This window comes from Oncorhynchus clarkii, chromosome 4 (genome assembly GCF_045791955.1).
Source record: "Oncorhynchus clarkii lewisi isolate Uvic-CL-2024 chromosome 4, UVic_Ocla_1.0, whole genome shotgun sequence".
In the NCBI taxonomy this organism is placed as follows: domain Eukaryota; kingdom Metazoa; phylum Chordata; class Actinopteri; order Salmoniformes; family Salmonidae; genus Oncorhynchus; species Oncorhynchus clarkii.
The window spans coordinates 21,625,038-21,652,158 of NC_092150.1; the positions used below are offsets into that span (position 1 = coordinate 21,625,038).

Sequence of the window (27,121 nt, forward strand, 5' to 3'; positions counted from 1 at the left end):
CAATGACAATAGCAACACAGAAAGCCCCACAGGCCAGAGCCAACACAGACAACACAGAGGTCATAGCTGTGCTTCCTGTTGGCTAGTTATTTTTTCAATCTCCTTTTTTCTATGTTGCAGCATGCCTGTGTTGCCACAAATACCCTCAGAGAGCTGTGTTGGGTTGAGAGAGATGCAATACAACGTATTTGTATATGATCGCTAGGAGCCTGAAGCAGACAAAGAGACAGGATGAAAGTAAAATGGTCTGTGGATTTATGGCCTTCAGGGGAAAGCAAAGAAAAAATCTGCTTTGGAAGCAACAATATAAATGTGTTCTCAGACAGACCTTTCTGTAGACCTTTCAGTTATATTATATTATACACCTCAGATTATTATCTCTGAATTATTACTCCATGCTGCTGTCTGTGACTGTTTGTTATTCCACATTTGACTGGCCTAAATCACGACAGAAAGCATACATTACTACTGGTAGTCGTCATAGGAATGAGAGAGGGAGTGTGGTGGACCGTTAGACATCACAGCAGTGCACTCAGCCAAGCCTCCTTCTCAGGCTCCCATGATCTTCGGCGGTGGAAGGGCTTTTGGGATGTGTCCCGTTACCTTGGCCACAGTGTATTTGTTGGTGTTTGGGGAGAGCACAGTACATGAATGACATATAGTGCTGGGCACACTTTGGTTTTGGGGTTGCTGGTTTGCATTTCAAGTCAGAGGAATGTACCTAAAGAGCATGAGCTGAGTCTCTGTCAGCCCACTCCTGACCACTGCGCCAGGCCGTATCAGCTGGGCTACCAGACCAGAGCAGACCGGAGGCTCCACGCCTTGGAGCTGGAGCAGAACCGTGTGGCCAGCGTTGAGTGCTGAGTCACATACACCCCATATACAAAGGTATAATTATATATGCTGTGTGGTAAATAGGCTAATAGTTTCCAACCAGTCCCGCTGAGCTGTACGGTTTTTCTCCATGGAGCTTTGAACAATAATGTCTTGTTTTTTAGGGCGTGAGGGTCGTTTTGAACTACCACAGTATGACAGCCTCTGTTTTTGTGGTCTGGGTTTGCCAAGTCCCCCATTATGGCTATGTTAGATTATGTGTTTCCTCATCAGAGCAGGCGTACAGCCTATTTCTCTCGCACAGGCTCACTCACTGAACAAGCGCTCTGCTCTACTCATAGCCTTGAGGCTGGAGTTGGACTCTACACAGCAGAAAGCCAAGTGGTCACAGTGTAACCATCTGTTCCTATCCATCCTGTACAGGGAGGCATCACCTGATCTAATACGTCTGGTCTGGACTGAACTGATATGCTCTCTATTCCCAGTTCAGGAGTTGAGATAATCAGTCCAATCAAGTGATTTGGACCATGACCAAAAGCCACAGTTGCCTAGTGATTGGATAAGAGTAACTATAGCCTAGTGCAGTGGAATTCAAACCTTTTCTGCGGGGACCCCATTTTTTTCAGCCAGAATTTATGGGGATCCCAATTTTTTCATACAGAATTTATGAGCACCCCATTTTTTTCAGACAGAATTTATGGGGACCCCAATTTTTCTCAAGAATTTATCACGACCACAACCCACCCCAAATGTAATGACACAACCTTAAAATCAATACATTTATATTTTTACATAAACAAATTCAATTCATTACATTTTAATCTCTCATCAAAATTAAAATAAACCAATACATGCTTTTACTCCATAATATTTTTATTTATTTTTCAAATGATCTTTCTCAATAAAATTGGGGTCAATGTAAATAGTCCGGGTGGCCATTTGATTAATTGTTCAGCAGTCTTATGGCTTGGGGGTAGAAGCTGTTAATGAGCCTTTTGGTCCTAGACTTGGTGCTCCGGTACCGCTTGCCGTGCGGTAACAGAGAGAAGTCTATGAGTTGGGTGACTGGAGTCTTTGACAATATTTTGGGCTTTCCTCTGACACCGCCTAGTATATAGGTCCTGGATGGCAGGAAGCGTGGCCCCAGTGATGTACTGGGCAATATGACTACCCTCTGTAGCACCTTATGGTCAGATGTCGAGCAGTTAACATACCTGGCGGTGGTGCAACTGGTCAGGATGCGGCCGATGGTGCCGTTGTAGAACTTTTTAAGGATCTAGGGACTCATGCCAAATCTTTTCAGTCTCCTGAGGGGGAAACGGTGTTGTCGTGCCCTCACTAATGTCTTGGTGTGTTTGGACCATGATAGCTCGTTGGTGATATGGACACCAAGGAACTTGAACATCTTGACTCGCTCCACTACAGCCCCGTCGATGTTAATGGGGGGCCTGTTCGGCCAGCCTTTTCCTGTATTCCACGATCAGCTCGTTTGTCTTGCTCACATCGAAGGAGAGGTTGTTGTTGTGGCACCATACTACCAGGTCTCTGACCTCCTCCCTATAGGCTGTCTCATTGTTGTCGTTAATCAGGCCTACCACTGTTGTGTCGTCAGCAAACTTAATGATGGTGTTGGAGTCATATTTGGCCACACAGTCATGGGTGAACAGGGAGTACAGGAGGGGACTGAGCACGCACCCCTGAGGGGCCCCAGTGTTGAGGATCAGTGTGGCAGACGTGTTGTTTTCTGCCCTTACCACCTGGGGACGGTCCCTCAAGAAGTCCAGGATCCAGTTGCAGAGGGAGGTGTTTAGTCCCAGGATCCTTAGCTTAGTGATGAGCTTTGTGGGCACTATGGTGTTGAACACTGAGCTGTAGTGCATGAACAGCATTCTCACATAGGTGAACAGCATTCTCACATCGGTGTTCCTTCTGCCCTTTCCCAGGTGGGAAAGGGCAGTGTGGAGTGCGATTGAGTCATCTGTGGATCTGTTGGGGCGGTAAACAAATTGGAGTGGGTCTAGGGTGTCCAGGATGATACTGTTGATGTGAGTCAGGACCAGCCTTTCAAAGCACTTCATGGCTACCGACGTGACTGCTATGGGGCGGTAATCATTTATGCAGGTTACATTCGCTTCCTTGGGCACAGGGACTATGGTGGTCTGCTTGAAACATGTAGCTATTATAGTCTCGGTCAGGGAGAGGTTGAACATGTCAGTAAAGACACTTACCAGTTGGTCCGCGCATGCTTTGAGTACACGTCCTGGTAATCCATCTGGCCCCGCAGCTTTGTGAATGTTGACTTGTTTAAAGGTCTTGCTCACATTGGCTACCGAGAGCGTTATCACACAGTCGTCCGGAACAGCTGGTGCTCTTATGCATGCTCGTCTGTTAGGCTTGCTTCACTGGGCAGCTCGTGGCTGGGTTTCCCTTTGTAGTCCGTAATAGTTTTCAAGCCCTCCACATCCGACGAGCGTCAGAGCCAGTGTAGTAGGATTCAATCTTAATCTGTATTGACGCTTTGCCTGTTTGATGGTTTGTCTGAGGGCGTAGCGAGATTTCTTAAAATCATCCGTATTAGTGTCCCGCTCCTTGAAAGTGGCAGCTCTAGCCTTTAGCTCGGTGCGGATGTTGCCTGTATTCCATGGCTTCTGGTTGGGATATGTGCGTACGGTCACTGTGGGGACATCGTCGTCGATGCACTTATTGATGAAGGCGATGACTGAGGTGGTATACTCCTCAATGCCATTGGATGAATCCCGGAACATATTCTAGTCTATGCTAGCAAAACATTCCTGAAGTGTAGCATCCACGTCATCTGACCACTTCTGTATTGATCGAATCACTGGTACCTCCTGCTTTAGTTTTTGCTTGTAAGCAGGAATCAAGAGGATAGAATTGTGGTCACATTTTCCAAATGGAGGGTGATGCGTCTCTGTCTATGGAGTAAAGGTGGTCTAAAGTTTTTTTCCCCTCTGGTTGCACGTGACATGCTGGTAGAAATGAGGTAAAACATATTTAAGTTTGCCTGCATTATATCCCCTGGATGAGCATTTTCTTGTTCGCTTATGGCCTTATACAGCTCATTGAGTGTGGTCTTAGTGCCAGCATCAGTTTCTGGTGGTAAATACAAGGCTACGAATAGTATAGATGAGAACTCTCTTGGTAGATAGTGTGGTCTACAGCTTATCATAAGGTACTCTACCTCAGGTGAGCAATACCTTGAGACTTCTTTAATATTAGACATTGCGCACCAGCTGTTATTGACAAATAGACACACACCTCCGCCCTTCGTCTTACCAGACGTAGCTTCTCAGTCCTGCCGATGCATGGAAAATCCTACCAGCTCTATATTATCAGTGTCGTTGTTCAGCCACGACTCGGTGAAGATATTACAGTTTTTATTGTACGGTTGGTAGGACAGTCTTGATCGTATATCATCCATTTTGTTTTCAAGTGATTTCACGTTGGCCAATAGAACAGATGGTAGTGGAGGTTTACTCACTCCCCTACAAATTCTCAGAAGGCAGTCCGACCTCCGCCCCCTTTTTCTCTGTCTTTTCTTCTTGCAAATGACAGGGATTCGGACACGTTCCTGAGAAAGCAGTACATCCTTGGTGTCGGACTCGTTAAAGAAAAAATACTTGTCCAGTTTGATGTGAGTAATCGCTGTTCTGATGTCCAGAAGTTACTTTCGGTCATACGAGAAGGTAGCAGCAACGTTATGTACAAAATAAGTTAAACAACTTGAAATAAAATAATACAGTTTGTTAGAAGCCCATGAAACGGCAGCAGTCCCCTCCTGCGCCATCTTTGAATAACGCTGGCCTCGTGTATAATCCAGGAGAGGAAACCATATTAGAAATTATATCTGGAGCTATACCATAGAGAATGTATTTAGAATGGTTTCTGTATAAGCACTTTGTGACATCTTGCTGATGTGAAAAGGGCTTTATAAATTAATTTGATTGATTCATTGATTGTTTGATTGATTGATATGTGTGTAGTTTTCAGATGAGTAGAGATGTGGGAACCTCTTGGGAAGCCCTTGGCTTTTAAGGGTGAACATGTCTTCACGGGCTGACTCATTTGATTGGTTAACAACCCAGAGGCAAACAGACCCGAGCTGATTGACTCAACCACTAATTACTGTGAGAAAGCAGTCTGTCTCCCGTACGCTTTGTTCAGTATTCTCATTTTCACTACCATATACTCTGTTTAGCATAGTCATTGTGCTCAGTGTATGGTATCAATACTTCAGTATAGTCAATATACACTTTAAAGAACACAATACAATTTTACTGTAAGCATTTATCATAATTACTGACTGTTTGGTTGGTTTTTATTGAGTACATGTACAGGCACATGCATTATGTTCAGGATCACCCCAACATTATTTAGTGAGTGTGCATCAAACACAGCGATCCCATAAATTACTATGGTGTGCATGAGAACAATAAGCAGGATGTGTTGGAATAGAGTTGAACCAGTCAGTCTTAATGGGTTCCAAGTGTTGGTACACATCGTCAGACCTATGAGTCCATCATCAGGACCCAACCACCCACAGCAACCACAACAGGGCACATCTTCCTGTCAACTCCCCCCATCTTTTGGGAACTAGTTAATGGAGGCCCTTTGTGGTCGTCTTTGTAGTTGATTGACCATTTGAGTCTCAATGAGTGTCTATGAATAATCTCAGTCCCCTTACAGATATGTAGAAACTACAGGCTTACATGTTATAAAAGTCAGTGAAATGGTGAAAGATGTATAGAGTACAACAGTATGCGTCATAATACCCATAAAACCTAGTGGTCAAACAGGGAAACGGTTCCAATAGTTTTTCCACCATTCATTTTTCCCCATAGGGGATTTTAGAAACACTTAAAATAAGGGCTGTGTTTCATGTAGGTTTACCCTGGCATGACATTTTGATAACCGTGTAAATCTAGGTTAAGGGGACTTTTAGCAATATATTTGCCTGTATTTACCCCCCCCCCCCCCCCAAAAAAAATGAAATGCTAATTAGCTGCTAATGTGGCTATCAAAGAACTACAAATAAAGATGATCTGGACTAGACTGAAGACTCAAGGCAAAGGTAAAAAAAACAAACTCTGGATTACCTATATAATGTTAGCTAAATATAGTAATAAATTGGCTACATTTTTTTTTTTAATTGACAATTGTCTTTTTTTAAATTGACACAATACCTGTTAGCAAAGGGGTCAGCTAGAGATGTGCAGAAGCTTGCAGTTTTGCATGTCTACTTTGATGTTAATTAGCATTTTCAAATCTGAGTGTAAATAGAGCCGAATATTGACAAGTCACCTTGTCAAAAAGTCACGCCAGTGCAAGACTACACGAAACACAGCCCTCATTTGTGTTTCTAAAATCCCTTATGGGAAAAATGCATGGTGGAAAAAAACGACTGGAACCATTTCACTGTTTGACCGCTTGGTTTTATGACACCTTCACTGTGGGGCTCTATAGTGCCCATGTTAAGCATTGTGTGTGAATACGGTCTTGGATATAGAATTCATTGTACCTCCAAAGCAAATGAATTAGGGCTGATCCCATTTAGTCCACTGGTCGATTGTTTGGTCAATAGGCTGTTGGTTGACGAGATTTCTTTAGTTGAGCAGTTGCAAATTTAAATTGTCTCATTGGACTAATCCTTGCAGAGGCCATGTGGATGGCACTGTCCATCACTCCAAGACACTGAAATTGTATATGGTTATTTTATTGTTCGGAATCCCTTTTGGCCCGACAGTCTAGGGGGGGGGGATGGTAACGAGACCCGTAACATAACTCATGCAATTTATAATAGTGACAAAGTAACAGTGAGAACGAAATAACCACAGACAACTAAACCACAGACAACTAAATTATCATCAAACACATGGTTTATTGGAAAACACACGGTAATGGGGGGGGGGGGGGGGGGGGGGGGCAGGAAAAGGGGCTGAGCTGGACCCAAGGAAAGAAACAATAAGCATCCAAAAACACCCCTAAGCTAGACTAGCCTATTTCAACAACAGCTAACCAACCAAAAATACAGTGGGTGGTCCACCCAGTTCTAGTGTTAACAAAGTTTACCTACGGGTAGTGTATGCCCATGGGCGACTTGTCTTGTTTCCCCCTTTTCCCACCAGCAAACAAACAAACACCATAACCAAAAACAATACTCACAGGTGAGGACAAAGTGATATGGAGGTGCTCAAACAAAAGATAGCTCAATACATAAAAAGCGACATAGTAGGAGAGGGTGAAACAGCACGATCTACAGACATATGGCATTTACAGAGAGATTGAGCTCTAGCGCAAACAACTGACAAGGTTTTTAAACCAAGGGAAAGGAACTGTGATTGGGTAGGAAACAGGAGGAGGTGTGTCTTCTGATTGATTATTGATTGGTGACTGATTGGGGAGTGATGATTTTCACCTGTGAGGGGAGAATGAGAGAAAAGAATACAGGATACATACACACACACACCCACAGGACACCTGTATCCGTAACAATTATGTAAAAATAATGGTGCAACACTAATGAGTCTAATATTATTTTATAACCAAAGCCCTTTATCTGTCACAAGTCTGACCGAGGGTGGCTCCCCTTCCCGGTTGGGTGGCGCTCGGCGGTCTTCGTCGCCGGCCTATTAGCTGCCACTGATTGTCTTTCCTCCCCCTCCTTGTATGTTTATTGTTAGCACCTGTTAGTGAATCATTAGTTGGGCTTTATTAGACAGCCGGCCCGCCTGTTTCTTTGTGTGGGATTAATTATTGTGACCTTTGGTTATGTAGTAGAGGAACGTGTTTGTTCCTGGTCGTGTATTTGGCTGTACTATTTTTGTCCCCCGTGTTTGGGGCATTTTGGTTTTGAGCACCCAGTGTTGCGTTAGTGCATTAAAGAGCACAGTATTGCACTCTGTTTCCTGCGTCTGACTCCACACCCACGACACCCAGAGCGTTACATTATCCAGCATTGGATATGTTCCCTTTCTGCCGTCCTGAAACATAATCTTCAGTGTGCCATAGAATTGGTGTTTTTCTCTATGTTGCTATTTGCATAATGGCAAAGTTAACCAGCATTTTGGGGTTGAGAACAATGCGGCAGCAGCAGCAGAGCTGAGGAAACGGGATTAGTTTTACTGGAGTAGGTCGGGTAATGAAATTATGTGCACAAGCACAAAACACCAGATCTGTCATTTTACTGCCGTCCGAATCTGCCATGTTAGTAATTTGTACATGGCAGGAGAGTAACAATTCCAGCCAGAATAACCAACTGTTTTTGGCGGACTCTGATAATACTAGTGCAAATTGACATCAAGTCAAAGTTTATTTGTCACATGCGCCGAATACAACAGGTGAAATGCTTACTTATAGACTCTAACCAATAGTGCAAAAAAGGTTTTAGGTGAACAATAGGTAAGTAAAGAAATGAAAACAACATTAAAAAGACAGTTAAAAACAGTAGCGAGGCTGTAAAAGTAGCGAGGCTACATACAGACAGCGGTTAGTCAGGCTGATTGAGGTAGTATGTAGATATGGTTTAAGTGACTATGCATATATGATGAACAGTGAGTAGAAGTAGAGTAAAAGAGTGGGTGGTGGGTGGCGGGACACAATGCAGATAGCCTGGTTAGCCAATGTGCAGAAGCACTGGTTGGTCGGGCCAATTGAGGTAGTATGTACATGAATGTATTGTTAAAGTAACTATGCATATATGATAAACGGAGACTAGCAGCAGCGTAAAAGAGTGGTTGTGGGGGCACACAATGCAGATAGTCCAGGTAGCCATTTGATTACCTGTTCAGGAGTCTTATGGCTTGGGGGTAGAAACTGTTGAGAAGCCTTTTTGTCCTAGACTTGGCACTCCGGTACCGCTTGCCGTGCGGTAGTAGAGAGAACAGTCTGACTGTGGTGGCTGGGGTCTTTGACAATTTTTAGGGCCTTCCTCTGACACCACCTGGATGGTAGGCAGTAGGCATGTGATGTACTAGGCCGTACGTACTACCCTATGTAGTGCTTTGCGGTCGGAGGCCGTGTAATTGCCGTACCAGGCAGTGATGCAACCACGCTCTCGATGTTGCAGCTGTAGAACCTTTTGAGGATCTCAGGATCCATGGCAAAAACATTTTTTGTTTGTTTCTTGAGGGAAAACTGTCTTGGTGTGTTTGGACCATTCTAGTTTGTTGGTGATGTGGACACCAAGGAACTTGATGCTCTCAAGCTGCTCCACTACAGCCCTGTCGATGAGAATGGGGGCATGCTCTGTTCTCCTTTTCCTGTAGTCCACAATCATCTCCTTAGTCTTGGTTACTTTGAGGGATAGGTTGTTATTCTGGCACCACCCGGCCAGGTCTCTGACCTCCTCCCTATAGTCGGTGATCTGGCCTACCACTGTTGTGTCGTCTGCAAACTTGATGATGGTGTTGGAGTCGTGTCTGGCCATGCAGTCGTGGGTGATTTGAAAGAAGTATCTGAGTTTGCTAGGTGTTGCTCACGGTTTGAGCAAAAAAACCAATAACTGAGTCGATAAATTAAACAAAGTGCTGTGCATAATCTATATATGAAGGACCTACATTTGCAGTTGCATGAATGAACTTTCACAGTGAATGTTTTTGTTCATATGTTTTTGCGCCTATTTAATGTAACCCTTGCTGTTAATGGATCACAAAGCAGCATACAACTGACTTAAACGTTTGGATGAGTTCACTTTTTAAAATGCATCTCAAGTGCAAGTGCACTGTTTAGCTCACATCTGAAGGCTGGGTGTATTTAGAACGTCTACTGCGGATCGCTAGAATATCCTAATGATTATGATCACACTTCCTCAATTGAATTATTATGGCGACACTATACCAAAGATGGTTTGGTATGGTTTAGAAACTTGGGTACAAAACTCGAGCTATCAGTGTAGCCCTATAATCGCCTGGACTATATTCATGCCTAGAAAAAGAACTCCAGGCTTCTGTCATAACTGTTAATTTATTGGAAAAAAATTAAGAATTACAGGGAGCAGTTTGGAAAAAACGAATCCCATTGGAATAACAGACATTCTGGGTAATAATTACATAACCAACATTCTCTAGTAATACTAGTCCCATGCAAATATGGCTTTGCCTAATTATCTAAGAAAATTGCGGAGAGAGCAAACTCCAACTTAATCAATAGCCTAACTGTTAAATGTGCCTGGCTTTATAAATCATCCATATATATCTACAGAAATAAGACAGATCCTGCTTCTGTTGCCTGTTTGAGTATTTGTTTAATAGCCTACTGATTCCATGAGCACCAAGACTCCTGCAACTGCAAAATGTCAGATCAAGCAATTTCACAGATTTGGCTGTTTTTAATCTTTGCTATGGGGGGAAGTTGACTTTGTTCATGGCACATAGCCTTTAGCTTCATGGTTTGTTTTGTGGGAAGTTGACTTTGGTCATGGCACATAGCCTTTAGCTTCATGGTTTGTTTTGTGGGAAGTTGACTTTGTTCATGGCACATAGCCTTTAGCTTCATGGTTTGTTTTGTGGGAAGTTGACTTTGGTCATGGCACATAGCCTTTAGCTTCATGGTTTGTTTTGTGGGAAGTTGACTTTGGTCATGGCACATAGCCTTTAGCTTCATGGTTTGTTTTGTAGTGTTTATTGTTTTGTTCGGCATCTTTTCTAATAAAAATAAAATGTACGCTCACCACGCTGCGCCTTGGTCTACTTCATGCAACAGCCGTGACAGTTACTTATAATTGAATTGTTGTTAATACTGTTACAAACAGGCAAAACAATTGTCATCTAACAGCACCTGTTTGTCACACATAATATGCACGCAGCTCTCTATGCCCTTCTTTTTCTCCTTCTTATTGTTATTATTACAATTATGATCATGATTAAAATAAGTAATGTTATCGTTAGTAGGCTTTGTATAGCCTTGTATAACCAGCATTGAGCTGTAGGCCTAAGAGAGTGTCCTGTTTAGTCTTAATACCGTAACTTAGGCCTGTATTTCAATATATAGGCTACTGTATCTATCATTCATTCATGCCATCACAAAGCATACGAGACATTCATGCTTTGAAATGCAATCAACCATTTTAGTTTTAAAATGAAATAACAAAGGGAGCTTTGACTAATTAGCCTAAACAAGAAATAAACCGCAATTCACGAATGCATGCAACTGTTTCTGTCTGCTGTAATAAAGGCTTTTTACAGTACATATTTTTCCCCGTTAGAACAGACTCCCTGGTACACTTATTTATTGAGTGTTGTTTACTCTGTTCCAAATGGTCAGAAAATAATAATAATAATATTGTAATCTTAATAGCAACTGTTTGGCACACATATTTACGCAACACTTTCTTCTATACCCTCCATTTTCTTGATCTCCAGATGTTTCCACCACGAAGTCAAATGTCTTCCACAGATCTGACTTCCCTTTTCCCTCCTGAGTAACCAGTAAACATTTGCCCGTTTTGAGTTTATTTTTTATGTCCTCCACCTCCATTATTGGTCACATGCATGCAATACTTACATGTTTAATGTAAAGAGAGCAAGGGTTGAGGGAATAGGGAATGTAATTAATGCCTGTAGGTAGATAGACCTAGTGAGCCAGGGGTTAGAGCTCATTGTTGATACTGTGTGGGTAGGCTGGCTCAGATTAGTATTTGTTTATTTACATTCGCACGACACGCAGCTCCTTTGTCTTCACTTCCCTGGAAACACAAGTGTAATGTTAACCATGCGATCGCTTTGTTTTCTACAGTGGTTGAGGTGAATTGACCTCACAATAGTGGTTCTAATGTAACCCACTCAAATTAGATGATCAACTATTCAATGGATCTCTCTGGAACGTTCATGTGTCTACATCATGTCAGAGGTGATCCCGGGGTTGTTGTGGTCTGGGGGATGCAGCTGCAACAGAGGACATATGGGTGCCGCCTCTGGAGCCCCATGATGCTATTGGTTGGATTCGTTATTCTTGAAGCACCTGCGCTCTGACATCTCTTACTCCTGCAGGAGGAATCTCTGTAATATCCTCAATGCTCTCTAGCTCCATAGTTCTCTCCAGTAATGAAATCCCATGTGTGGCTTCAGGGTTTCTGTGTGTGTGATTGAGTGTTTGAAGGTGAGTGTGTGTGTGTGTGTGTGTGTGTGTGTGTGTGTGTGTGTGTGTGTGTGTGTGTGTGTGCCTGCTCGCGTGTACGTCTGTACCCGCATGATTGTGTGTTAGTGTATTTTGTGTGTGTGTGTCATGTGTTATATATTATGGGATTCTCCTTCAGACTTTGTGGAGTAGCTCAGGGAGTTAGGGACCAGGGTCTGCTCTATCACAGCGGCTTCGTCCTACTTATCCATCCACCCACCTCTCTCTCTGCAGAGGCTCTAATCTGTTCTGTGGAAAAAGCTTGTCTGTGCATCAGACCTTCACAGTCTGCCTCTGAACTTAGTAGGTTAGTCTATTTCGCTCTCCCACTCTCCTCCCTCTCTCTTTTTGTCTCTGTCTTTCTCTGTCAGGGTTTCTTCAACTAAATAACTAGCTAGGTCTTGTGTTTTGACAGAAAGCTATTCCTAAACTTCTCAATATATTTTTGAGATTGACCCTAGATGACCTTCAATAGGACTCCAATAGGCAATTTAGGATCAGTCTAGTTCAATATCTTAATCATTTTAACATTTCAGATTTCACTTGGCGTATTGATCAACTGAATTGCTGAGACAAGCAGATACAAAGGACTTTACTCTAACTACTGATCACAATACCCTGTGATAACCTCAACTGCTGATCCTCATCTACTAAGATGAAGAGGTGGCAAGAAAAAAAGAGATGAATAAGACATGAAAAGATAGAGCGAGATAAAGTAAGGGATCCCAAGCTCTTCAATCACAATGGTTGACACCATGTCCTTTATTGTGTCTCATCTCCTCCTCATCGTAATTAATGGATTCACAAAAATGCAAAGGCATCACCGGGTCCTGCGGTGTCTCTGCCTCTGACATCTGACGTGTTTTCCCTGACACTGAGCTGTAATGAGGAGGCTACTGGTCTCCTCTTTTCCTCGATTCCTCCACTACTCTTGTTATTCCTGATAAACAGCCTTCCACCCTCTCCTCTCTCCTCTCCCATACCTGGATCTGCAGTCAAGCCTCCTCGCAAGGTCGATTTAATTTGAGTTTTTATTTATATTTTTATTTGAAATTCAGTTTAGTTTCTGTTTTCAGACTTGATTTACTCATTTTTTATTTGAAATTCAGCTTAGTTTCTGTTTGTTTTCAGACTTGATTTACTCATTTTTATTTAGTTTCAGTTTGATAAAAAATACATATTTAGGTTTTATATTATTAAGTTTCAGTTTTAATCTAGTAGCCTATACGTGGGAGGCTAGGAGCCATTTATGTGATGTAGGCCTATAGTTTTTTGCGGGGGATGTCACTTCTTGCCACTGGGGGACAGTAATACATTAGGTTATGGGCCAGGACCAAAGACTTGGATAAACATAACATCTCTGTATCTGTGTCATGATGGCGTCTGTGGCCAGCGCCATTGAGGCCATCTCCATCATGAAATAGTCAATTTTCTTCTTCACAAGTAAAATTCATTGGCTGATCCGTCCTGATGACCCGACCGCCCACAACTCTAACTGAGTCATCAGGTCATGCTGACCGGATCATCAGGAGGGATCAGCAAATGAAGTTGGAAGTCCCGCCCAGTTGACTAAATCAAAATGGCTAAAGTCCTCAATGGCGCTGCCCATGCTAACACATTCTATTGGCCACTAAAGGACTCCATACAACTCTATGGCCAGGGCATAGGTTTGGTTAGGTTTAAATTATAAATCAATCCTAATGTGACTTGGATTTAACCCCTTCAGTGTTAACAAAAAACAACTGCAACAACAGCAAAAACATAAGCAATACAACACTTCTTCAACAATCTATCAGTTCACAGCCAGACAGCTTGTGTGTGTGTGTTTCTGTTCAACCTAACAAGATTTTCTGATTTATCTTCAAGAAGACTCTGCGTTCCAGAGAGGTGGTCGTTCGGTTTCTCAAACAAAATGATTTTCTCCAAAAACGCTTGGTATACAGAGACAGAAACCAGATCCAGTGCCACAGGACACATCTTTAGATATACAGTCATGCTGTCTTAACTTGTTTGGGATAGGGGGCAGCATTTTCACTTTTGGATGAATAGCATGCCCAGAGTAAACTGCCTCCTACTCAGTCCCAGATGCTAATATATGCATATTATTATTCATATTGGATAGAAAACACTCTGAAGCTTCTAAAACTGTTTGAATGATGTCTGGGAGTATAACAGAACTCATATGGCAGGCAAAAACCGGAGAAGAAATCCAATCAGGAAGTGGGAAATCTGAGGTTTGTAGTTTTTGAACTCAGCCCCTATCGAATACACAGTGGGATATGGGTTATTTTGCACTTCCACTAGATGTCAACCGTCTTTAGAACGTTGTTTCAGGCTTCTACAGTGAAGCGGGGCCGGATGAGAGCTGTTTGACTAAGGGGTCTGGCAGCAGCCTCGTTCTCAGTCACGCGCATTTCACATGAGAGGTAGCTCTCGTTCCATTGCTTTTCTACAGACAATGGAATTCTCCGGTTGGAACATTATTGAACATTTATGATAAAAACATCCTAAAGATTTATTCTATACTTAGTTTGAACTTTTCGTCCGATTGGACCTGAACGCGCGTTTGGATTTGTTTACCAACCGCCCTAACAAAAGAAGCTATTTGGACATAATTGATGGACTTTATGGAACAAATCAAACATTTATTGTCGAACTGGGATTCCTGGGAGTGCATTCTGATGAAGATCATCAAAGGTAAGTGAATATAATATAATTATAATGCTATTTCTGACTAATGTTGACAGCGCAACATGGCAGATATTTATTTTGGCTGTTTTGGGCTCTGAGCTCCGTACTCAGATTATGCTTTTTCCGTAAAGTTTTTTTGAAATCTGACACAGCGGTTGCATTAAGGAGAAGTTTATCTATATTTCCATGTATAACATATATATTCATCACATTTATAATGAGTATTTCTGTAAATTCATGTGGCTCTCTACTGAACGTAACACGCCAATGTAAAATTAGATTTTTGGATATAAATATGAACTTTACCGAACAAAACATACATGTATTGTGTAACATGAAGTCCTATGAGTGTCATCTGATGAAGATCATCAAAGGTTAGTGATTCATTTGATCTCTATTTGAGCTTTTTGTGACTCCTCTCTTTGGCTGGAAAAATGGCTGGGTTTTTCTGTGACTTAGTGGTGACCTAACATAATCATTTGTAGAGCTTTCGCTGTAAAGCATTTTTGAAATCAGACAATGTGGCTGTATTAACGAGAATTTTATCTTTAAAATGGTGCCTAATACTTGTATGTTTGAGAAATTTGATTTATGAGATTTCTGTTGATTTGGCGCCCTGCAATTTCATTGGCTGTTGGCGAGGGGTTCCCAGACAGGTTAACAGAACTTGAGAGGTGACTTACCCCTCCCAGGTATCTCCGCTTCCGCAGCTCACACGGGGCCCTTAGTGTCCTGCCAGGTTGACCCTCCAGCTGGACAGTGACATCAGACACAATCTTTGATGCGCCGAAACTATATTTCTGAAGCACTGTGGTCGAGATGCTTGCTGGATTCAATGTGCTGGCATCTTCCTGGGGTCCTGCTGCTCCACTGCTGTACTCTCTGGTTTGCTGAAGTACAAAATACTCTGTTTCCCTCATCAGTGGCTCCATCTCTGTTGAGTGATGTGCCTGAGACACACTTGGGTCATCAGATAAGCTGCTGCAGGGGTTGGATTGAAGTTCGCTCCCAGAGGATTCAGTGTGCATGTGAAGTGCTCACGTAGTGACTTCAGGAGGACCTGTGCCAACTGTTTTGCAATAGTAGTTGACTGTGTGCCTCAAGATTGAGAAGGCACAACACCACATCAGACAGCGGCTGGCTGTCAGATTGAAATTGTCCGGTGTGGATTGCGAACGGCATCAGCAACTTCACAAGCTCTTCTATCTTGACCGAGTCATGCTTCTTGCTCGCCCTCTGATTTCTTCCCTGTTAGCTAGTGAAAGTGATGCACAGGCTAGGCCTATGATTGTGGACTTCAGGAAACAGCAGAGGGAACACCCCCCTATCCACATCGATGGAACAGTAGTGGAGAGGGTAGCAAGTTTTAAGTTCCTCGGCATACACATCACAGACAAACTGAATTGGTCCACTCACACAGACAGCATTGTGAAGAAGGCGCAGCAGCGCCTCTTCAACCTCAGGAGGCTGAAGAAATTCGGCTTGTCACCAAAAGCACTCACAAACTTCTACAGATGCACAATCGAGAGCATCCTGGCGGGCTGTATCACCGCCTGGTACGGCAACTGCTCCGCCCTCAACCGTAAGGCTCTCCAGAGGGTAGTGAGGTCTGCACAACGCATCACCGGGGGCAAACTACCTGCCCTCCAGGACACCTACACCACCCGATGTCACAGGAAGGCCATAAAGATCATCAAGGACATCAACCACCCGAGCCACTGCCTGTTCACCCCGCTATCATCCAGAAGGCGAGGTCAGTACAGGTGCATCAAAGCTGGGACCGAGAGACTGAAAAACAGCTTCTATCTCAAGGCTATCAGACTGTTAAACAGCCACCACTAACATTGAGTGGCTGCTGCCAACACACTGACACTGACTCAACTCCAGCCACTTTAATAATGGGAATTGATGGGAAATGATGTAAATATATCACTAGCCACTTTAAACAATGCTACCTTATATAAATGTTACTTACCCTACATTATTCATCTCATATGCATACGTATATACTGTACTCTATATCATCGACTGTATCCTTATGTAATACATGTATCACTAGCCACTTTAACTATGCCACTTTGTTTACATACTCATCTCATATGTATATACTGTACTCGATACAATCTACTGTATCTGCCTATGCTGCTCTGTACCATCACTCATTCATATATCCTTATGTACATATTCTTTATCCCCTCACACTGTGTACAAGACAGTAGTTTTGGAATTGTTAGTTAGATTACTTGTTGGTTATTACTGCATTGTCGGAACTAGAAGCACAAGCATTTCGCTACACTCGCATTAACATCTGCTAACCATGTGTATGTGACAAATAAAATTTGATTTGATTTGATTTTGATTTGATTTATTTGAACATTTATCCGCCAGATTCAGAAACTTGAAAACCTCATTAGAAAAAAAGCTTGAAATACCGTTTGCTTTTTGCACAAAGTTCATGGCTTTTACTATATTTTAGTTAGTTTTGCAGTCAAAGATAATAGTTTCAGTATAGTTTTAGTTTTTCAAATGTTTTTCATTTTTATTTCAGTTTACTAAATTGTTTTTCCAATTGTAGTTTTTATTTTAGTTTCAGTTTTTGTTCACTATAATAACCTTGCCTCCTTGTTTCACCAACCTGCTCCATTTGACTTCCTATTTAACCATTTACAGTGCACTTTGGAAATATTCAGACCCCTTCCCTTTTTCCATATTTTGTAATATAACAACCTGTAAAATGGATTAAATTTTTCCCCTAATCAATCTACACACAATACCCCGTGATGACAAAGCAGAACATGTTTTTTAAAGATTTTTGTCAAAAATAAAAAACTGAAATATCTTATAAGTATACAGACCCTTTGCTATGAGACTCGGAATTGACCTTAGGTGCATCCTGTTGCCATTGATCATCCTTGAGATGTTTCTACAACTTGATTGGAGTCCACCTGTGGTAAATTCAATTGATTGGACATGATTTGGAAAGCACACACCTGTCTATATAAGGTCCCACAGTTAACGGTGCATGTCAGAGCAAAAACCAAGCCATGAGGTCGAAGGAATTGTCCGTAGAGCTCCAAGACAGGATAGTGTCGAGGCACACATCTGGGGAAAAGTACCAAACATTTTCTGCAACATTGAAGGTCCCCAAGAACACAGTGGCCTCCATCATCCTTAAATGGAAGAAGTTTGGAACCACCAAGACTCTTCCTAGAGCTGGCCGCCTGGCCAAACTGAGCAATCGGGGGAGAAGGCTCGGGTCAGAGGTGACCAAGAACCCAATGATCACACTGACAGAGCTCCAGAGCTCCTCAGTGAAGATCGGAGAACCTACCAGAAGGACAACCATCTCTGCAGCACTCCACCAATCAGGCCTTTAAGGTAGAGTGGCCAGACAGAAGCCACTCCTCAGTAAAAGGCACATGATAGTCTGCTTGGAGTTTGCCAAAAGGGACCTAAAGGACTCTGACCATGAGATAAAATATTCTCTAGTCTGATGAAACCAAAATTGAACTCTTTGGCCTGAATGCCAAGCATCACATCTGAAGGAAACCTTGCACTAACCCTACGGTGATGCACGGTGATGGCAGCATCATGCTGTGGGGATGTTTTTCAGCGGAAGGGACTGGGAGACTAGTCAGGATCAAGGAAAGATTAACGGAGAAAAGTACAGGGAGATCCTTGATGAAAACCTGCTCCAGAGCGCTCAGGACCTCAGACTAGGGTGAAGGTCCACCTTCCAACAGGACAACGAACCTAAGCACACAGCCAAGACAACACTGGAGTGGCTTCGGGACAAGTCTCTGAATGTCCTTGAGTGACCCAGCCAGAGCCCGGACTTGATCCCGATCGAACATCTCTTGAGAGAGCTGAAAATTGCTGTGCAGCAATGCTCCCCATCCAACCTAACAGAGGTTGAGAGGATCTGCAGATGAGAATGGGAGAAACTCCCCAAATACAGGTGTGCCAAGCTTGTAGCATCATACCCAAGAAGACTCGAGGCTGTAATTGCTGCCAAAGGTGATTCAACAAAGTTCTGATTAAAGATTCTGAATACTTATGTAAATGTGATATTTCAGTTTTTTATTTTCGATACTTTTGCAAAAAAATATACAATAATTGTTTTTGCTTTGTCATTATAGGGTATTGTGTGTAGATTGCTGAGGGAAAAAAATATTGAATCAATTTTAGAATAAGGATGTAATGTAATAAAATGTGGAAAAAGTCAGAATGCACTGGATGTCAGTGAAGAAGGCCGTCTAAATTCCATGGATCCCTGTGGGATTCCTGGGTCAGACAGCACAACTCACCACTCTAGGCCAGCTTCCCGGCAGAGCTGGGCTCTGAGGCTGAATCACACAGCTCATTGTGCTCCGCAGTTCTTTTGATGAGATAATTTTTTTTAAAGGGCATAGTTAATCATTTTAAATCAGGCTATTGGAATGGCTATCTGTGTAAGCAGGTTCAGGGGTGGGTGGGTGGACGGACCTCACGACATGCAGACCAAAGTCCTGAGCAGAATTCTTTGCCATTGTTTTAAATGGCTAGTGAGCTTGGCCATTCAAACTCGAAAGTCATTACCTGTATACTCTCACACAAATACTTTCATGTGTTACTTTCATCAACAATACTGTACATCAATATTTCAAGTCATTGTGCTACATAATTGTTTGCATTAAACTCTCCATTCTCTCTCCCATCTCGTCCCTCCTCAGTTATGTGGGCCGTGTTGTGGGTAACGGCCTTCAGGCCCAGAAAAACAACCCAGAGATCAAGGTCCGCAGCATCGACCCCATCCTGGTGGGAGCTAGAGACAGACTAGAACATTTCAAACGGGTATGTCTCACTACCACTGTTTCTCCTTCCGTTTGACATGTGACTATGTGACTGTAAACTTGACCACTGATGACACCAAAATGTCAGTTACGTACCATTCTGATACTTCTTCTGCAAACTTAATCATATTCCTATTTCAGGTTTGGACAGAAATGTTGTATGAGGACAAGTGTTGGAGTTGTATTCAGGGCAATTATCTGCAGGCATATGGATATATCACACATCTCTAGTATGCAAACAGCTGTGTGTCTCAGGGCCATGCCTGTTGCACTATATTATCGAAGATACTGGTAACAAACCCAATATATCACATCGGCATTGTTTCCAATGGGAGCAAATGAAGCATAGTGGGCAGAACAAGCAAGGATGTGGGCAAGGTATGTGTTTCCATATTTACGTTTGGGAACAACTTTCTGTAAATTGTGTGTGGGCAATACAGTGGGGCAAAAAAGTACTTAGTCAGACACCAATTGTGCAAGTTCTCTCATGCTGAAAGACCCAGCCACGTTTCATCTTCAATGCCCTTTCTGATGGAAGGAGGTTTTCACTCAAAATCTCACGATACATGGCCCCATTCATTCTTTCCTTTACACGGATCAGTCGTCCTGGTCCCTTTGCAGAAAAACAGCCCCAAAGCATGATGTTTCCACCCCCATGCTTCACAGTAGGTATGGTGTTCCTTGGATGCAAAACAGCATTCTTTGTCCTCCAAACACAACGAGTTGAGTTTTTACCAAAAGGTTATATTTTGGTTTCATCTGACCATATGACATTCTCCCAATCTTCTTCTGGATCATCCAAATGCTCTCTAGCAAACTTCAGACTAGCCTGGACATGTACTGGCTTAAGCAGGGGGACACGTCTGGCACTGCAGGATTTGAGTCCCTGGCGGCGTAGTGTGTTACTGATGGTAGGCTTTGTTACTTTGGTCCCAGCTCTCTGCAGGTCATTCAGTAGGTCCCCCCGTGTGGTTCTGAGATTTTTGCTCACCGTTCTTGTGATCATTTTGACCCCACGGGGTGAGATCTTGTGTGGAGCCCCAGATCGAGGGAGATTATCAGTGGTCTTGTATGTCTTCCATTTCCTAATAATTGCTCCCACAGTTAATTTATTCAAACCAAGCGGCTTACCTATTGCAGATTCAGTCTTCCCAGCCTGGTGCAGGTCTACAATTTTGTTTCTGGTGTCCTTTGACAGCTCTTTGGTCTTGGCCATAGTGGAGTTCAGAGTGTGCCTGTTTCAGGTTGTGGACAGGTGTCTTTTATAATGATAACAAGTTCAAACAGGTGCCGTTAATACAGGTAACGAGTGGAGGACAGAGGAGCCTCTTAAAGAAGAAGTTACAGGTCTGTGAGAGCCAGAAATCTTGCTTGTTTGTAGGTGACCAAATACTTATTTTCCACCATATTTGCAAATAAATTCATTCAAAATCCTACAATGTGATTTTCTGGATTTTTTTCTCTCATTTTGTCTGTCATAATTGAAGTGTACCTATGATGAAAATTACAGGCCTCTCTCATCTTTTTAAGTGGAAGAACTTGCACAATTGGTGGCTGACTAAATAATTTTTGCCCCACTGTAACTAAATTCGTCATTGCACTCCTAAAAGACAAAGGGTTAAGTCTATAAAGTGTACTCTGTTCGTAACAGATTCTAGTTTGGGGAAAAGATTGAATTGAGATCAATTGTGTCAGCCAAGTTTAATCTAACTCCATTTTCTCACACTTCCGCTACTGGACTTCCTCACATTACAATATTTGGTTTTGAGTGGAAGTTCCATACAGATGCTTCAAATTTATACATCCTGTGAGACATCTGGCTCCTTCTTCTGTCTGTGATATTATGTTGGTTGATGTCTCTGAGTTAACATTGGACCTGGGCCTACTGTACTGTTCTGGGTTCTGATGAGTCAGTGGTCACAGATGGCGTGTCGCCACTGAAATGGTGACTGTAATGCCTCCAGGGATAGCTGCTCCCCATCATGTGAAAGAGGGATTAAGAGGTGATGGATAGGCAGACCGATGTATGCAGAGTGACACACCCATGGTAAAGGGAATAGGGGAGTTCACATCCTTTCCACTTAGATGCTGTTCACACCAGTCATGGTAAATAGCTTTGTGTGTTATTAGACATTTTTTTATGCCTTTTTTATTGCTCGGTGCTCGGTACAAATCATGCCATTGGAGGGGATTCAGACGTGCGTCTCTGGAGGACTGAGAGAGAGGAACAGCCATTCAACTAGCTCAAAGGCCTGTGGACATGCCAGACAAATCTGACCAAACTGTCCTTGTGGACCCATCACAGATACTTAGATAGATATTAAATCAGCCAGTTGCACCCCTTAACCGCTCAGGCATTCACTGGGGCATTCACTATGAGAATGGAACAAAATAACCCACCAATGCATCATAGATAAAGGACCTCAATGCAAAGCATCTTAGATCATGGAGGAGGAGGCTGTGGGATCAGCGAGGCAGGAAGGAGGGGTCACACAGTGTTCTGTATGTTTTATTCAGTAAATTATTCTAATCCTGTCTGGCTGCGACCTCCTCCCTCCTCCCCCTTCCTCTGCTGTGTTTGTCTCTGGGGTAATTGGTGGTGTCTCGGGGGCCTGGCCATGTGCAAACAGCCCTGTCCCTCTGATAGATGCAGTGTGAACCCAGTGCTCTTAATGGCTGGATGCCCATGGAAACGCCAGCGATTTCACAGCTGGAAAAATCTGTCCCTCAGCGACATGAAGATAGACATTGCATAGGAGTTGCATTATGTCTGTTTCATAATATGTTTTCTGCTTATGTCATTCCCTACACCTCGAAGTCTAAGAGTTCAAATAATGTTTTAGCTGTTGACCAAGGTGAGTGCTTAGAGCTGGAGGCTGGTATTTCTTTAGGTCTTCAACCTGAGGAACAGTGTACCAATTCAACACTTCAGTAGATACAGAAGAGACACAAGTAGCATTGAAGCCAGATTATTGTTATGTAAATGTCCTTTAACCTAAATGTTCCTTGAGCTAGAAGCCAAAACAAATTACCCCTCAGCCTCTCTGGAGAGGCTTTATGCAGACTGCAGAGTCAGAGGCGCTCAGGGAATAGTCCCTCCTTGCCTGGCTGGTCTGCCAGGAGCTCTGTTCTGACCTTTGTGGGGCTGAAAAGTTACCAGTAGGGCTGTGACGATACCAGTATTGCAAAAAAACATTTAATGGAACATTTTTAAACACGAGGCTGACCAAACTTTTTAGTCCTTTAAATACCTGATGTATGTAAAATATTGTGTTCTATAGCTTGGAAAATAAATGTCACCCAGGATGACAACATAATGATGCTTGTTTCCAACATTAGGGCTGTTTTCCTAAAGAAGTTATATCCGCTCCGTGATTTGTTTCCTTGCCACGATACTAACGAGTATCGCGATACTGGTATCATCCCGGCTCTAGCTACCAGACCCGTTGAGTCCTGTTGTGCTGTGTTTGTGTCTCTCCCCCAAACTCTACCCACTGTCTCTCTCTGTCACTCTCTTTCGCTCTCTCTGGTACTATATTTTTCGGAAATTCTTTATTTTCATTGCACATTCGTTTTCCTTTCTCTCTTTAACCATTGTCTTGTCTATCACTCAGAGTTATGGTATTGTCTCGCTTTGTTAGAAGTGTCCTAACAGGGCTCTATGTGCCCAAAATCTTTATCTAAAGTTGGTCAGTGTTATACAGATAAAGGTTTTAATCTTTAGCCAACATTATTCACAATGACTATATTCTGGTTGAGTCAATTCTTAGGTTATCTGGAGCCAGTTTGAAGCAGAGTATACCCTGTGAAGCCATCAGATCACCTCCCATGCTTGGTGTGAGAGCAAGGATTCCCCTGTTATCACCCCAGACTAATTCGAGAAGCAATGACCATGTCAGCTGTTAGCGGGGAGTTGTAAAAAGAGGGATACTTGGTGTCCAGCCCATTGTTCCAGATGTTTCTGGGAGGGGATCGGGGAGAGAGAGAGGAGAGGCACACAGCTCATCTGGCCCTCTGGGAGCCATTTCACTTCTGTCTCTTATTACTTCATTAAAAGCAGACGTGACTGGGTTTGTTTCTGTGGGCCGGCCCAGCCTGGCCCAAACAGAGCAGGCTGTCTCTTCAAAGCAGCCAGAGGCTGGGAACATCTATCAGAATGGTGGGGAGGGGAGTGGAAACCTAAGGAGTCAATGTAAGCACTTTGAGGTGGCTAAGAGCTCAATGTGAGAGAGAAAAGTGATTTACAGGATTACATGTGTTTTATGGCTGCTGTACCTGAGGGGAGAGAGAACGTTCACAACGTTCACAGCCAGTGCCAGTGTGCTTGTTTTTCTAACCCTGACTGGGACCCTGCTCGCCTCTATAACTAACAAATCACACGCAAGAGATTATATTATGACTGTTAGATTTTCCCCATGTGTACCAAGGTTAATTTGAAAGGGAGGAATCTTCCGCCCCAAAGAAGGATCTCATTTGATTTCCTGAAGAAGGCATTAACCTTCCTTTTTGGAGTTTATTTCAAATGTCCTCTACTTTGAAATAATAAAGAATCCTCACTGGATTTCAGAAAGCCTGGATTTGTTTGCTGTGATAGCTGCTCTGGTGAGGTCGAAGTCGAGGCTTGATCTGGCTGACATTGCATTGGTTCCTTTTGACCCGGTCTGGACCAGAATCATGTTCTGAATAATACAGGAAATACACTGTGGGTTTTCACAACATTGCAGCATCTGTCTTAAAACATTAGCTATGTTGGCCTAGCCAAGTGTCTATCATAGTACAGCGTAAAATCCCGAGATAACAACGTGTAGAAAGAGAGAGAGAGAGAGAGAGAAAGAAAGAAAGAAAGAGCTTCGCAAAACAAATACGAGAAAATTCTGCAGTTGAAGTCAGTTCTTGACTGTTTATCCCAGTTGGTGGGTCAATTAATCATGTGGAATTAGCATCATTGAAAAGCACACTCAGCAAATTGAGGTTGAGGCTGACTACTTTTACATAGTTCTCTTTTTTCTATGATAATTTATGCATGAGATTTATCTTCTACGATCAAGTAATGTGCACGCTCCCCGTGCCCTGTAGGTTTTCTCATTAAAAATGATTTATGTATCATCTTTTAGTTATTAAGATTTGTAAGATATATGTATTTTTGTGCATGACAATATTTTATTTTTTGTCTGTTTAAATATTACTGACTAGCCATGAGACTGGGGGTGTAACGGTTCACCAAACCCACAGTTCCGTATGTACAGTATCAGACCTCAGGATAAGACCCAGATGCAGAGAGTTCGAATCACAGATGTTTATTAACAAAACAGGGGGCAGGCAGATGACAGGTCAAGGGCAGGCAGAGGTTGGTAATCCAGGGCAGAGTCAATAAGGTACAGAATGGCAGACAGGCTCAGGGTCAGGACAGGCAGAGGTCAGTAATCCAGGGCAGAGTCAATAAGGTACAGAATGGCAGACAGGCTCAGGGTCAGGACAGGCAGAGGTCAGTAATCCAGGGCAGAGTCAATAAGGTACAGAATGGCAGGCAGGTTCAGGGTCAGGACAGACAGAGGTCAGTAATCCAGGGCAGTGTCAGAGAGGTACAGAACGGCCGGCAGGCTCAGGGTCAGGACAGGTGAAACAGATCAGGGTGTGACATACATTGTCTTCAGAAAGTGTTTCTTGACTTTTTCCACATTATGTTGTGTTACAGCCTGAATTTCAAATGGAATTAATTCTGATTGTTTTGTCACTGGCCTACCCCCATAATGTCAAAGTGGAATATGTTTTTCAAAATGTTTACAAATTAATTTAAAATGAAATGCTGAGATGTCTTGAGGCAATAAATTCAGGAGTAAAAATGTGCTAAACAACTCACATAATAAGTTGCATGGACTCACTCTGTGTGCAATATTAGTGTGTAACACTAATATTTTTGAATGACTACCTTCATTTTTGAATGACTATTTTAATTTCTGAATAACTACCTCATCCCTGTAAGGTCCTTCAGTTGAGCAGTGAATTTCAAACACAGATTCACACCACAAAGACCAGAGAGGTTTTCCAATGCCTTGCAAAGAAGGGCATCTTTAGGGTATTGTGTTTAGATGGGTGAGATTATTTTTAAAAATTTAATCCATTTTGAATTCACGCTGTAACACAACAAAATGTGGAATAAGTCATGCGGTATTAATACTTACTTGCCGCTTTTTGGGGTCACAGTTTGGTTTCGGTACAGCACAAAAATTAAATGCCATTCACAATGCTCCTGGCATTGTCTGATGCCGCGTTTTGAACCATGTAGAAGTCGGAAATACCAGTTGGATGCATTCATGTGATTTGAACTCGTTGAGAAACACTGATTGGCTAATGGCCAACAAGCTGCCTCAACCATCAACTAAATGTACAGCTATCATGCTTGTAAACAAATTATAGAGTTCAGAAACCACATTAATAGATTACTTTTTATAATGTTTTGTTTTTGGATTTAACTACCAGAAATGACATTTCCTTGGTAGGTGACATCAGAGGTCGTCACCATGTGGGAGAAGTGGGTGCTAAAGATGATAGACGAGTTTCCCAGTAGTAATTACCAGTTGGAGGGCCGTTCAAATGGATTTCCACTTCTACCTTGGTTACGAATGCACCATGACACTTCCTCCTTCTGTGCCAGATGTGCACTTGTTACTCTGTAGCCCAGTACATCTCCCACTCCATGGTAATGTGATTGGCTATCACTGTTAAGTAAGCCAATTCATTGAACATTTTGGCTTTGGCTTGCTTATATAGAGTGGGTACTATCTGTTTGCTGAAATGGGTGGAAGAGGGAAGTTTGTAAAGTGGCTCGAGAACTTTCACGAGGGGCTGCCTGAAACCCCCTATTCTCAATCACAGAAAATGGGCACATATACATGACTATAAACCAAAGGCCATAAAAAATATAAACATAGCCATATTATCACTCTTGTAATTGATCTGGCCCGGTCAGAATCAGCTGCTTGAATACAGAGGGGTAGACAATGTGTTGTTGTGTCTTTGTGTTTCCAACTTGCACCGGTATACTGGGGTGATGTTGGCGTAAATCGTACAGAACTAGTTCCTGGCTGCGCCTCCCAAAAGGACAGTTTGAAACGCTCCAGTTAAGATTTTAATTTTGATTAACATGCGCATAGGCTTTAGTTGTTTAAATAAATATATTTATTTAAGAGGTATAGGCCAGCGTAGTCATAACCTAGTGTTTTTTTTTATATTCTTTCGGGTACACAGTGAGGACCATTTGGTAAGAATACGTGTACCGTACCAACCCTACATGTGACCCATGACACACACTCGCACACACATACATTAAGTTAGAATAAAAGCCCCCACCAATAGGTTTGTTGAGTCCCTCTAGGATGGTTGACGAGAGAGCTTTTTCAGTAATTCTTCATGAACAGACTAGCAGAGGTTTTAATGAGCTAACACTGTTGTTATGAAGAGCATCCATCCTACAAAAAAGCAAATTAAGAAGCAATCACAATCACAGGAAACCAATTAATGGTACCGTAAAGGCTTAATGTTCTCCAGACACACACATATAGATGGGTATAATCACCATATAGATGTGTACAATCACACACACACACACACACACACTCACACACACACAC

At 42.6% G+C, this 27,121-nt stretch overlaps 1 protein-coding gene across 1 annotated transcript in view; it reads left to right on the plus strand.

The window, feature by feature from the left end:
- Positions 1-27,121, plus strand: part of LOC139407945 (glypican-5-like) — a 140,526-nt gene that overhangs the window by 58,659 nt on the left and 54,746 nt on the right. Inside the window, exon 7 of the mRNA XM_071151822.1 lies at positions 19,371-19,491. Within this exon, the coding sequence (XP_071007923.1) occupies positions 19,371-19,491 (121 nt within the window). The remainder of the gene's footprint in view (positions 1-19,370; positions 19,492-27,121) is intronic.